Below are 13,755 nucleotides of genomic sequence, written 5' to 3' on the forward strand. Positions count from 1 at the left end.
CCCCTCCCCTGCCGCTCTCTCCTGACCCTGGTTTGGAGGCTGCCAGGGCCTCCCCTGTTTCTGCAGCTCTCCGGGAGCTCTTGGGGCTCACAGCAGCCTTGCGGGTCCCCTGGGGACTCGCCAGCCCCTTCTTCTGGAGCTGGGGGCTGGACTGGGCAGATTTCCTACCCATGGAGGGGCTCTTGGAGCCCTTGGGCTTGGCTGGCTCCAGCGTCTTCAGGCCGAGGATGCTGCAGTAATGGTTACACTGGTGAGTGGTCGCAAACTGCTCCAGCAGGGAAGGGAAGCAGCTTTCCTTCAGGCCCTGGAACCTGCCAACACAGCCATCCTCAGCTCCTGCTTTGCACCAGGAGACCGGGGCAGAGAGCCGAGGAGGCAGCCCGGCCACGCTCACTACCATGGCCCCTCGCCATGTGAGCGGCGGAGCTGGGGACAGCCAAGGCCACCCTGCGCCAGCAGCTTGGGGTCACTCACCCTTTCAGGTTGGTAGCGATCCGCACGTTGGTCATCTTCCAGCCCACTCCTGCAATGAAAGGGAGGACAACCAGCCTCTGCCCAGAAAAGGACGGGCACGGGCACAAAGGGGAGGTCATCGCCCTGGGAGCTGGGCTCCATGGCACGTGGGGAGAGAGGCAGGAGGACAAGGTTGGGGTTTTTCCTCCTCCTTTTGCAGGCCAGAAAGTGGTGAAGGACCACAGGGATCAGACAGGAGACCCCTTTACCTTCCATGTCAGTCACGAGGATGTTTCCATTTGTCCACTGGTAGACCCAATGCTGGAAGGTGCAGCATTTGAGCACGATCTCCGAGGTGTCTCGTGCCACTAAGCTGCCGTCTCTCTCGGTGACACAGTACTGCTGGCAGGGCCCGCCCAGGTCCTCCTCCATGGTGGCGTAGGGGATGTTGTTGGACGGTCGGTAAATCAGGTACAGAGGAATTATCCTGCATGGGAGCACACAGACAGGGTCAGCATGAGCTGGCAAGCTCTTCCACCGCAGCACATGGAGATACGCAACGCCGTGTGCAACCCGGGCTTTTGCCTTTCCCCACTGCCTTCCCCTCCCGTATTCCTCCTACGTGAGGGTGGCAGAAGAGCGTGCTGCCATCCCCCAGGGTGCTCTGCCAGCATGGGAAGCCAGTGGAGCTGCAGCACCTTACTTACTCGGGCACCGCTCCGAAATCAGGGACGGCTCGTGCCTCAGCAGCAAAGATCTTGCAGTACTCGCGGCTGGAATTCTGGATTTTGCATTCCTGGAGACGCAAGCAGGAGAGTCAGGGCCCTGTCCTGCCTCACACCAACGCTTCCCCAGGAAACCCCCACCCAGCAAGGTATCCCTTGGGACCACTGCCAGTTGTTTTCCTGTCCCAGTGATCAAAGGAGGAGTGACAGAAAAGCTCCAGGCAGCTCCATGTTGCTCAGAGAGAAGAGCTGAAGGCAAGAACAACAAGGACATCACCAGCCGGCTGGGATGGCCCGACCCCTCCAAGAGCATTCAGAAAAGTGGACGTGAATAAAGAAATGGGCACAGAGCTGGGCACCATGGCACAGACAGATGGGGAAGGAGTGGTGGGGACAGGCGGACGGTGCCCCCCAAGGATGCCCACCTGGATGGTGATATCGTAGTTCTTCTCGATGAGGCTGTTCTCATTCTTGGTCCCAAAGACAATGAAATTGTGCACTTTGATGACACAGGTGCAGCCAGACTCAAAGATGGGCTCCAGGCCGTAGATGGCTCTGGCACGGCAGGCTTTGCGCAGGAAACCGGCACCCACTTCCACGTCCTCGCTCACCACGCGCCCGAAGAGCTTATCCCCCCAGTAGCCTGCGTCAGCCAAGCCCTTTGCGAACACCATGGGCGTCATCTCAATCTCCTCTCCAACTGGCGGAGGGAAGAGCTAGTGAGGGGGGACAACGGGGGCACGTCCTGCCCCCACCACAGAGCTGCTTGCACCCCATGCAGCAAGGGGCAGCAGTTGCAGCTCATCAGCACATGGCCCTTACCTTCGATCTCTTCCCGCAAGACAAATCCTGACAGCACTAGAGGAGACACAAAGCAAAGAGTTGTCAAGGGCTTGCCGGGATCCCACCCTGCCCCACAGGCAGGTGGGACACCGAGGGATGGCAAGGAGGACGGCGTGAATCATAAATTAGCAGGTGGAGGCAGATGAACCTCGCAGAGGTGGTGTCTGGGGCATGCAAGGCTCACCCTCTGCAGCCTGCCACCAAGCCCTTTTCGTGGCTTGCCATGCTGCCCCACGGCACACGCCGGCAGCCGGGAGAGCTGCCAGGCTGCTGAGGGCTCCTCACCTTCTGGGCTGAGCAGGAAATCAGTGGAGTCAGTGCCGTACTCGTTGGTGATCACACACCGGTAGACCCCGCAGTCCTTCTGGGATGCCTGCACGACAGCCAAGGCTGCCTGGCCCTCGTCGCCAGCGCTGGAAGAAACCGGAAAATGGCATCAGCCCCGTGTGACAGGTGGGGGTACACGGGAGCCCTGTCACAGGCACTGCGGGTGGGCACCATGCTGTCCTTGGAGAGCTGGAAGAGGGCTACAGAAGAAGCCAGTTCAAGAGCACCCTGGCTGCTCCCCAGCACCTCATGGCACCAGAAGTCTGTGTACTCACAGAGATGCTCATCCTCCAGGCAAGCCCTGCAAAATCTGGCTACAGACTGATAAAGGTACTTGCCTCTGAGTGGCCGAGTCAGGCTTGGGCTAACAGACCTGCACCTAGATGGGATGGCTGGAAGCCAAATGGCCACGGGGGTGTCCAGCTTCATTTTCAGCCATTCATAAATGAGGGCAGACAGTACTCCCCATCCTGCAGCCTGCCCCTTTCTGTATCAGCAGGCTGATGGTCTTCTCCAGCCTGCAGCACCAAGCTTTGGGCTGGCAGCCCCTCTAGCCAAGGTGATGACACAGTGGGCAGATGGGTCTCCACAAGAACCAAAGGCCCGTTTCTGCCCCGCATGGCCAACGTCAACCAGCAAGGGGATGACGGGCCACAGAGGGGAGAGGTGGGACCCTCATCCTGAGACCCACTGCCTAAGCCAGCTCTGCTCTGGTCAGCTAGAAGGCAATGGCCACTCCTGATCCACCTGCCCCAGCTCAAATATCTGCTGTAGGAGATTGTTTCTGCCCCAGAAGCACCTCCTTCTGCCTGCTCATTACAAAAGGAGTTCAAGGGACACTCAAAGGCATCATGCAAATCCTACCCAAGGTGGATGATGCTCCCACACAAGTTCCCTTGGGCTTGAGAACAAGTCGCTCTCCATAATGCACCGAAAGGAGCATCCAGGATACAGCAAGCCACCCAAACAGAGATGTCCGAACACGGTCTCCCTGTGCAAGGGCAGTACCAAGGGACAGAGAGGGCACAGCAGAGCTGCTTTCTCCCTGTTGGTGCTTCCCAGTGGTGGTTGCATGGAAGCACCTGCTTGGGTGCAGTGCACAGACCCTCCCAGCGCAGCTGCCACCCTCACATGTATCACTTGGGGTCCCAGTTTTTGCAGCTCATACCCAGCTCTCAAACTCTGAGATGGGCACAGCACCTTCCCTGCCCTCCCCGAGGTTCGGGGTCAGCCCCTGCCCTCCCCAGGGCTCTGCTACTCAAAGCATCAGCCCATAAGCCAGGCACCAGATGGAGCATCAGTAGGACAAATTTGGCAGCAATTCCCCATCTGGGCAATCCCTCCCTCGCTGGGCACTGAGAAGATAAAGTTCACAACGTACCTTGCCATGCAATGAGCTTCCCATGCAGCCTAACAGAAGGGGCATCTTCACCCCAGTAAACGCAAGGCGCTGGATTTAACACACGAACCCAGGGCTATGCACAAGGACTACAACGAAGCGGAGCTGGCGGGTTACCTCCTCTGGGCTTCTGCTACAGGGATCTCGTCCTTGTACCACATCAGCTTAGAATCACTCAAAATATTGAAGAACTGGCACCAAAGTTTCAGGTTTCCTGACGCATCGGAAAATTGTTCTGCCCTGATCTTACGAATCACCTGTGGAGCTAAGGACAGGGTGCAAAGAGATCGATGGTGAGACACACAGTGCTGGCTGCAGCTCCAGGGACAGGCCAGCCTACCCCAGCGCTGCTGCTTAGGACTTTGGTGTTGGGTATTGCCTGATATAACATTGCCTTCCCGGGGAAGGTCTCAGAGCTCCATTTGGATAAATACGGCGGGATACAAGTGATACAAGTGATACAAATTCAACAGCGCAGCACCGCAATACCAACACCAGGATTATGCCTTTTCTAATTTGATGCCACAAGGGATCAAATTAGCATCGACCATGGACGTGGAAAAGGAGCGTGCACCCCGCTGATGCCCACTGGACCCCCGGCCAGCATGAGGCATGGTGAGGACCAGGACACACATATCACGAACAAGAGGATGATATGATTCTTTTGGCCAGGGAAGACACGGCTGTGGGGACAGCCAGTCTCAGTGCTGCTGTCTCTTGCGTTCCCTCCACCCTCCCTGCGCTACAGAAGAAGTCTTGGGGGCAGACTTTTGGCTTTCACACGGCCAAAGGGTGATGCTGAAAACCCTGCAAATGCATAAAACTCACGTGGCCCCAACTATCACCGGCTCAGTTGGCCAGGCTCCCTTTGTAGGCAACACGGAAACATGCTTCGTGGGGATTATTTCTTTCCTTACCTTTAAATGGGTTATTTGCTTTCTTGGACTCTGCTGGCTGTGCTTCTGGCTTAGCATCTTCAGGGACCTCGTGGTCACCACTGCTGTCACCTGTGGGCTCCTCATACAGCTTAGGAACCTCCAACGTGGCCATCTTCCTCGTGAGGGTTGGTGACCGCTGCTCTGCAGGAGGGGATGGAGCCAGGGCAGGCGTCTGCAACAGGGCCGCACTCTTCCTGGATTGCCGTGGCGAAACGGTAGGACTTCTCCCATGCCCTTGGCTCTCTGGGGTTGCCTCCTCTTCCTCCCCTACCTGCTTGGTTTTTGGCAGGTATATTTTGCGCCGGGCCCCAGAGGCGAGCTCCTCTGGTGTAGCACAAGGTAGTGCTGCCAGAGGGTCACCAGGGCTTGCTTTCTCAGGGCTTGCTGGAGGCAAATCAGAAATATTGTTAGGAGGCTGCCCTGCTCCCGCTGCCAGCGTGCTGCCCACCACGATGGCAGGCACTGAGAGCTGGGGTGGCCCCTCCGCCTCAGGAGCGATCCGTGTACGTCTCTTTGGTGGCACAGGCCTGCAAGCCAGCATCTCCTGGCTGGTAACAAATTCCTCATTGATCATGCCCGTGATCCGCCTGGACGTCCTGGGGGTCAGAGGCAAGTTTTCTGCTGTCTGGAAGAGCTGATTGTTTTGTACCTTTTCCAAAACTCTCCTTGAGGTGCGGGGGCTCAAGCCTGCAATGCCTATCTCTGGGAGTACAGCTTCCTCTGCATCGGGCTGCTCCTTCTCCCTGGGGTCAGTGTCTTCCTTCGTGGCATCCTTACTGCTATCTGACATTTTTAAAAGCAGGAGCAGATAGTTCTTCAAGGATGAAACAAGGTTTTTGTGCTGCATCTTCTCCTCCAAAGACATCTCCTGAGGTCTCGCAGGGCTAGGCAGGACCAGCGGGACTTGTGGTTGAACCTCAGCGACTCCTTCAAAAGTGCCAGAAGGTGCTGCCAGTTCCTGGTGTGGAGCTGTGGCTGTTTGCTCTCCTCCATCCTTCCCCTGAGGTCCCACAGGCACCGGCTTGGCACTCTCCTTCCCTAACGTGCTGGCTGGAAACTTCTGCTGCGGGGCAGATCCATCTGCCTTTTTGATTTCCATTTCTCTGCTCGCAGGAGGCAGCAGCTGGGCTCCAGACAGGACCACCCCCGCTGTAGCCTCCATCCCTGGGGCGCCGTGAGCTGCAAGTGGTGGGTCCTGAGCCACCGCCGCCCCCGTTGCAGGAGCAGGAAGCGGCCCTTCCTTGGCAACTCGAACTGAGGCAGGAGCTGCTGTTTCAGGCTCCTGATGCCCCAAAGATGCTCCCACCTCCCCACGTGCAGTCCCAGGAGATGGCTCCTTCGCACTGCTCCGTCCTGCCTCTGCACCGGGACGGCTCCCAGACAGCTCTGCTCCTGCCTCTTTGCTCTTCCCATCCTCTACTGCTGTCCAATGTGTGATTTTCTCAAGAGGAGTGTTTTCTCCAGGCTCTGGAGGACTTGTTTTCTTTAGCAATGGCTCTTCCTCACCTTGGCTCTTGTCCTTTTGATTTGACAGTCCTTGCCGGGTCTCGCTGCCCTCGAGAGCATGGGAATGTCCTTCTGCCTGCGTCCTAGAGGGAAGGTGTTCTTCGCGGGGCTGCACGTGGTCTGGAGAAGGTGCTGGTGGCTTTGGTGGCTCCTGAAGCCTCAGCCGAGGGTTCGTTCTTCTCCCAGACCCCCTGGGCTCCTGGCCTACAGGCGTCTCTTTCCTGAGCTCCTCTAATTTGTTGGCTTGCTGACCAGTCTCTCCGGTTGGACCAGACACCAGATGTTTTAGGCCACTAGCAGGCTGTCCAACTGTTGCTGCAACCTAGTCATAAAAAGAAAATAGAAAATTAACCTCATTTTACTGCCTGGGTCTGCTCAGCGGTGCTTGTGGTCCATCTATACCATATGGCACTGCCCAACTTCTGCTTGAATCATAAGTATTAACCTGGTATCGCTGATACTCATTCATCCAGGGCCTCCTGGCTTCGCCGTCATCCTGCGGCAGTGGGTCCCACAGCCCCTGTCATTCTGCACAAAAAGTTTTTTCTTTTAATGAGCTCCAACTCTTCTGCCTTTCAATGCCTTGGTTGTGCACAAAGAGGGAGGAGATCTGCCTCTCTAAAACATTCAATGGCTGTTAATTCAACCTCCTCTGACAAGGCGCCTTCCCAAGGAGCAAAACTTGCCATTTTCACCAGCCGTTGCCGAGACCTTGTATAATTTTCTTGCTCTTTTTTAAGACTCAGTGCTCCCCCTATATTATATCTGCAATCTCCACTCTGAGATGGGGCTATCGGCATGTCACACACTATCTGGATGAGGCTGCCCAAATGATTTATAGCGAAACTGTACACCGTGACGTTATCTGCGCTATTCGACCATCCTGTTTCTTTGACATTCGGGAAGCTCAAATGTTTCCGACTGCAGCTGCACACCAGCAGACGTTTCAGCAAGCTGCCCGCTGTGACGGCTGAGCTTTATCCCGAGGAGATCTGGCGAAATCCTCCAGCCAAGGGGCACTATCTATTTTTGTAGGATCAGGCTTGGGGGAGGCAGCAACACCGCTGATACACGCTGTGCCCGGCTGATGCTCAGTTAGCAACATCAGGACAACCGCATGGGAAGGGAGCATGCACGCAACAGGTTCCCCTTCCATCCCAGAGAATCTGCTGCTAAGGATTTTCTCCTGAGGTCTCTTGACTTCAGCTTTAAGCCTCCAAAATGAGGTGCATGGGAAAGGAGGGCTGTGGCACTTAGCCCTTCTATTTTGTGCCACTTCAGCTTCGTCTGAATGCTTGGAAAAACCAGGAAAGATAACGCCAGTCTCTCCACAAGCCCTTCCCCAAGCAACTGTTATGACAAAGTGACTATCAGAGGACTGGGGTGGGAGAAGCAGCATTGGGGGGCCATTCCTGCACACAAAATTCAAGTCTGCTTCCTTGGTAGACTCCAAAGGACACCAAAGGCCGGGCAGTTTGTGTCTCTGCACACAGGGAGTGCAGAAAAGAGCCCCAGTTCACAGTGTGGCACAGGCACCCCCAAAAGCCACACGTCCCTGCTGCTGTTCCCCTAGAGCCACGTCCCTAGCCTGAGCGTCACCACACAGAGTATCCCAGTGCTCAGGTTTAAAAGGTTTTGTTTTAAAAGACAAACAGGCTTCACGCAGTGAAAACCCCCTGGGTTTTACCATAGTATCTGATCCTCGGTGGCAGGGAATGGGATGGGGATGGACAGAGCTCAATGGAACCGCAGGGTCAGCCCTGGTCCCTCTCCTCCCAAGCCAGCCCACCTCCCCTCCCAAGGGGGCTGGAGGTGGACCAGGGCTGGTGGTTCAGATGGCTGCACAGAAGGGGCTCTACGCAATGGTGCGGGTCAATGGGGATATCTCTTTGGCTGAAGAGGAATTGAGGCTTGGGGGAAATTCGCTTCTCAGTGGCGCACGAAGTAAAGCTTATTCAGAAAAGCTTTCTGGGAGCATTTCAGAAAAGCATCTGTCCTTAAGTAAAACACTCAAACTAGGGATATATAAAGAAATGCAATAAAATCATCAGTTTTGAAGTTAAGCAAGAATGATGATCATGCAAATCTCGTTTATTCTCTGCTTTTGTGCGTGAGGAGGTTCAGAGCCTGGCATTTTGCAAAGCCCTTCCGCTATGGATAAATCCAGCTCAAAAGAGAAGCCCTGAGCATGAGGCCCAGCTAGGACCCAAGGCCAGGAAAACACTCACACTACGACCCCCGTCTTGTTTAAGGGAAAGAATAAAAAAGAAAAAGGCAAGCAACCTGTGTCCTGGGGAGTGAAAATATCCTCAAACACGATGGGAGTCAGCTGTAAAGGGCTTTAAAATAGCTTATTTGGTCACACAAAAGCCTGAGCACTTTCCCCAGCATCACCAAGTAGCTGAAGCATTCAAATTCAAATCAAAAGCACTCCCTTTTGTCTACTCAAAGGCACACCAGCCGACAAGTTACACGTTTCCCTCAGTGAGTGGGGTTTTGAAGAGGAAAATGCCTTGATCCATGTCAAAGGCTCAGGGATGACAGCCCAAGCCTGGCAGCTACACACCAACACTTTCTACCCTCCTTAAGAGAAAGGGGTGTAAAAATGAGCAGAGAGGGAGAAAACGAATTGCTTTGCCATGGGCTTGCATGCACAGCAATAATTTCTGCAGCAATATGGCTGATGCTGATGGGTGAGGTTAAAGATGGGTTCAGGGCGCTGCACTGTGGCAAGTCCAGGACCCAGACACTCGCTTCACTGCGTAACACAGCAGGTCTCTTACTTGTAAATGGCGCTCCTACCTAAGAGAAATTTAGAAGAGGAAGAAAGGAATTTTTTTTTTTTTCACTGGAGCACCCAGTAGTCCCACTTTCTACATCGTGGATGTTTCCACATCCTTAAATATTTGCATTACCTGCCAAGGAAAATATGCTGCACCCAGAGTGCCTCCTCTGAAGAGCCTTGGTCTGTACTGAAAGCGTGCACCTACCATAGCTCAAATGCCAAATAAATCCTGATGGCACTTGCAAATGGACTCAGAGAACCTTTTACCACAAGAGGGGTCATTAAAGAAAAAAAGGAAGAAAAAAAAAAAAAGACTGGTAGCTTCCAGCCTAACATTTTCATGGAAAATGCTTCAGGTTAAGTGACAGAAATAGAAGTTGACTAAAAGATGCAGTGAGGGTCAGCAGCAGGTGCTGTGCCCTGGCGCTGCATCACCACCACAATGAGTCTTACAACAGAGTTTTTCCAACAGGGGAGAGCCAAAAAAACAGCCCAGATCTACTGTATACATGTTGCACTGTAAACAAAATTCAGCGCCCTGCCCGGCGCAGCTCACGTGGCGTACCTGGCACACCGCGCTCATTTGCATGGGGGGGGCTCATTAACTGCCGGCTGAAGCTCAGGCTCAATTGCTAAACTGAACAGATGTCATCAGTCTCGCTGCCTGTCGTACGCACAAGGCATCCACCCCCAACTATAAATAACCATTCAGTGCTGCCTGCTTAACTGATTTGGAAACATTTTGCATGAGGTCAGCCTGCCGATTAAACAGGAGAGCTCACAGCACGCCCCAGGCTACCCGGAGACCAGCTGCTCGGCCGGAGGGCCCTGACGTACATCTCTCCTCACCACCTCGTCTGACATTTCTTTGGAGATGGGGTGGAAGTTCTGCCGTCTGGGCACACAAACCCCAGTGAGCCTTTCTTCCTGGGTGCTTTTGCCGGTGGAGACCTATGAAGCCTCGGCAGCAGCTCCCGCGGGGTAAACGCAGCCTTCCCAGGGCTGGTGCCACAATACAACATGAATATTTTCCTGTTGCAAGCCCTGCCTTGGCTGCTCTCTGTCCTAGTTACCTCTGGACTGACGGCTCTGTTTCCCTCCGACGTCTGTGCTTGGTGCTGGCCACTCTGTCCCTCGGACAGCACAGGTCCTGCCTCCAACACCTCCGAGGACGACGGAGCATCCTCTGTCTGTCTGCCGACTGCCACAGGCTGCAGGGCAGCCTCGCTCGCAGCCTCTTCCTTGGCTCCCGCCTCCTCCTTCCCTGCTGCCGGCTTTACTTGATTATCAAAATACATCTCTTTCAAAGAGAAATGCACGTCGCCATTGATTTTAGTGTCGTTATTCACAGCTTTCCCGGGCTCTTTGATTTTTGGGCTGTTTTCCACTTCTTGATCATTCGCCACCCTCAAATGTGCATTCCTAAATAAGGGGACGGGAGGGGCAAACCTTGGATTTGGAGAGGGGTTGGCCCTGTCTCGCCCACTTTCGTCTCGCTTTGAAGCTTCCTGCTTTGCTGCTGGAGGAGCCTCCACCTTCTTTTTCTTTTTAGCTGCAGAGTCTTTGGTCATCGGCTTAGTTGCTAGGTCCTCCACTGTCTCATAGATGTATGCGAGAAAGCCATTCCCATTCTCCTCCACACTTTCTAAAGAGGTATCTCCATTGGTGGTCACCTCTGCTTTCAAAGGTGCTATCAGTTTGTTTGGAAAGCCTGTCCTCACACCAACCGGCTGCTCCTTCGGCTCAGCAATATCCTCGTGTAATCTGGACTGAGAATCGGCGACGTGCACTTTTGCTGCATCCTCCTTCTCCCACTGAGAGGCTCCGGAGCGGAGATTCAGATCCCTGGCCAGCCTCCGCTTTCTCTGAAGCCGATCGGGGCTCATTCCCTGCAACTTCTCCACCTCCACATTTTCTTTCCCTCGTTTCTTGCCCTGTTCTATCTCTCGTAGCTTTTCTTCAGCTTTTCTCTTAATTTTGTCAAACCACTTCTGATGGATTTTGAACTCCGTCATGGTTCCCACTTCCAGCACGCCAGAGCAAGACACGATGCCTTTGTTATTTCTAGCTGAGGCTTGGTAAATGCCTGCATCTTCCTCTCGGCACCTGGAAACCAAAAGCTCTGCATGAGACCTGTCCACCCTCCCCCAAGGACTACTGCTGGGCACACAGGCATGCACGCTCTCCCACTTCATACTCCACAGGGGCCAGAAGATGAAGGCATGGCCCTTGAGGTGCCCGTGGTAGGTCTGGAGGCCTGGGGCCAGCCTCCTTCCCCGGGCTCTGCCTGTTCTCAGCACTAGCAGATAAGCAAGCTGGATATTAAATCAGTGCCCAGCTCCTCCCTGGGCTGTAACTCTGATAAGCAAGGGTTGGGATAGAGGAGGAACAGCTAGCACCAGGCTTCCCGACTGTTCTCGGCCACATTCCTCTGCAGGATCTTCTCCTCTCAGCTCTTCACAGCCTATATGACATTCCTGGTCTTCCTCCACCCTACTGCCTTACCAAAGCCTTCCCACCCGGCTTCACAGGCACAAGCACATGCGCGCTGTCTCTGCTGTCATCCCTCGGGGACACCTGGCCCATGGGGATCCCTGCTCCTGAGAGAGGTCAGCCAGCCTCAGATGGAAGGCTGGAGCACGCCCGGGGCAGCAGAAGAGCCGAGGATGACAGGACTATCAGCAATACCAACATGCTGCACTTTCAGACAGTGCCACACCTGGCTGACATCCCAAATCCTGGACCCAAGCTGCAACAGGTCTCTGATTGCTGGGGACACGATGTGCCTGGCTCTCCAGAAACACAGTCCTCCTTTAAATCTGAAAGCAGCTGGTAGTCAGGGCTGGATAATGGAAGCCCTTGGCTCCATCAGTAGAGTGCCAAAGCAGCACTTTCCTTCCCTGACCTCCTGGCGAGAGCTAGGAAAGGTCTTCCTGGGAAGGGCTGCAGCCCCTTCCCCTCTTTGCCCTTTCTTATGACTCTCCTATGAACTGTTTCTGTCCCTGTCCTGCCTCCCTGACCATCACCCTGGAGGCAGCCAGTGCTTCGCTCACGTTCGTCCAGCCCCAATGCTCAGCCCTAATGCTACCACCACTGGAAGGCTCTAGAGCGAGTAATTTCTCCTGACCTTTCTCTTGCTTCTGCCACAGCAGCTCTCCCTGGATGGATCTCGTACTGATGATCCGGGAGTCATCAAAGCAAAGAGCTGAAGGGGAAGGGACAGCCAGGATCACAGCGATGGGGAGCACAGGGGGCCAGCACGGGTGCTGGGGGGAGATCACTGCTGACAGCCCGCTCCTCCAAGTACCGAAAACATGCTCAGGGCTCCCATCACCAAATCCAGCTTCTTTACTCACTTGTACAGCTGCAGGGTGTGGCGATTTCCATGACGGAATATCTCATACTTGGGTAAGCCACAGTAGCGGTCCATCTCTTCATCATCCTTATACCACGTCACCTCTGGCTGGGGGTATCCTGGCGAGGAGATGGATGGTACATCAGGGTGCAAAACATTGTAGCCAGAAGCACAGCAAGCCTGCTCCCGCGGGGACAAGGTATCAACAGCAACACAAAATGCGCCGGCAGAATAGGATACATGTTATTCTCAGCTCACCGCATTCTTTAAATCACACAGCAGCAGAAGTATTGTGAGTGGAAACCTGATGGGCTTATCCAAGTCTTTTATCACTCCTAGGAATAGGGCTATTTTTGAGAAAAAAATCCCAGCACTTCATTCCTGAACAGAGGGGAGCGGATCACACGATCATCTCCTGTAACGCTGGCTGGGAGGAGGTGAGCATACTGTCACTTTTATATGAAGAGGCATGTTTTGATGAGACTAAGGCTAAGGTTAGAAAACAGGCATTCGCCCCTCCATGGAGCTCACAGCCTTTCGCTTAGTGTCACAGCCTGTAAGCTGATCCAAAAGTTTCCATTGAACAGAAACAACCCTGATTGCATCACAGCCAGCTTGGTGTCCTACAAATGTCACTTGACAACAGATGTCACCTGCCTTTTCAGCAGAATGACATCATGACGTGTGTGACTGGCTGGCTAGCAGGCCGGGCACGCAGCCACGTTCCCCGCCACCAACGGTGGTGGCGGATCAGCAGAAGTGTCCCCACATGGGCCAGAGCTAGCCACAGCCCTCATCTCCCACCAACGGCAGCTCTAGCTCAGAATAAGAGCCGTTTTCAGGAGAAAACTGCTCAAGCCAGTGGCCAGCATTGGTTCCTGTACTTCACACAGGGCTGCTGGCACAGCCAAGCTGACCCTAAGGGCATGGGATAAAAGTTTCAATGATCACATCATGCCTCCCCTTAAGCCGATGCGCTCAACAGTTGTTCGAAGCCCCAAGGCAGATATCCAAAGCTTATCTTCTGCAAATGCCCCTGCTGGCTTTCTGTGCTGCCAAAGTGAAGGAGTCCGGCATGCTGCTCACCTCCACCAGCCCCCAAGGGTCTCCTCACTGGCCCCAGCACCCTGAAGGCAGGGGTCAGCTCTCATGGACAGCCCAGCAAGGGCTCCCCAGGAACGTCCAAAGCGTCCAGACTCAATGGCTCAGAAGTAGAGAGAGGGCAGGGATAGGGCACTACCTACCCACCCCAGATACTTCCCACAGGTTTCAGGGCTGACCAGGACCCTTTTCATCTCCAGGGTGAGGAGCCTCCTGATGGCACCAGCCAGAGATGCCGGCAGCCAGTAGCAATGCCCGAGCCCAGTTTACACCTTCTCCTACGAAAGTCCCATAGCAGGAGCGAAAGACCAGGAACAAAGACT

The 13,755-nt window shown here is 54.5% G+C and overlaps 1 protein-coding gene across 1 annotated transcript in view; it reads right to left on the bottom strand.

Moving 5' to 3' along the window:
* The window catches only part of ALPK3 (alpha-kinase 3), a 25,616-nt gene that overhangs the window by 1,134 nt on the left and 10,727 nt on the right, over positions 1-13,755 (bottom strand). The window contains exons 4-14 of the mRNA XM_009893138.1: positions 12,333-12,450; positions 10,062-11,082; positions 4,665-6,513; positions 3,865-4,012; positions 2,307-2,434; positions 2,001-2,036; positions 1,604-1,878; positions 1,161-1,249; positions 723-940; positions 475-523; positions 13-311 (exon numbers count right to left, since the gene is read on the bottom strand). Coding sequence (XP_009891440.1) covers positions 13-311; positions 475-523; positions 723-940; positions 1,161-1,249; positions 1,604-1,878; positions 2,001-2,036; positions 2,307-2,434; positions 3,865-4,012; positions 4,665-6,513; positions 10,062-11,082; positions 12,333-12,450 — 4,230 coding nt within the window. The remainder of the gene's footprint in view (positions 1-12; positions 312-474; positions 524-722; positions 941-1,160; positions 1,250-1,603; positions 1,879-2,000; positions 2,037-2,306; positions 2,435-3,864; positions 4,013-4,664; positions 6,514-10,061; positions 11,083-12,332; positions 12,451-13,755) is intronic.

Source organism: Charadrius vociferus, unplaced genomic scaffold (assembly GCF_000708025.1).
Source record: "Charadrius vociferus isolate BGI_N301 unplaced genomic scaffold, ASM70802v2 scaffold399, whole genome shotgun sequence".
Taxonomy (NCBI): domain Eukaryota; kingdom Metazoa; phylum Chordata; class Aves; order Charadriiformes; family Charadriidae; genus Charadrius; species Charadrius vociferus.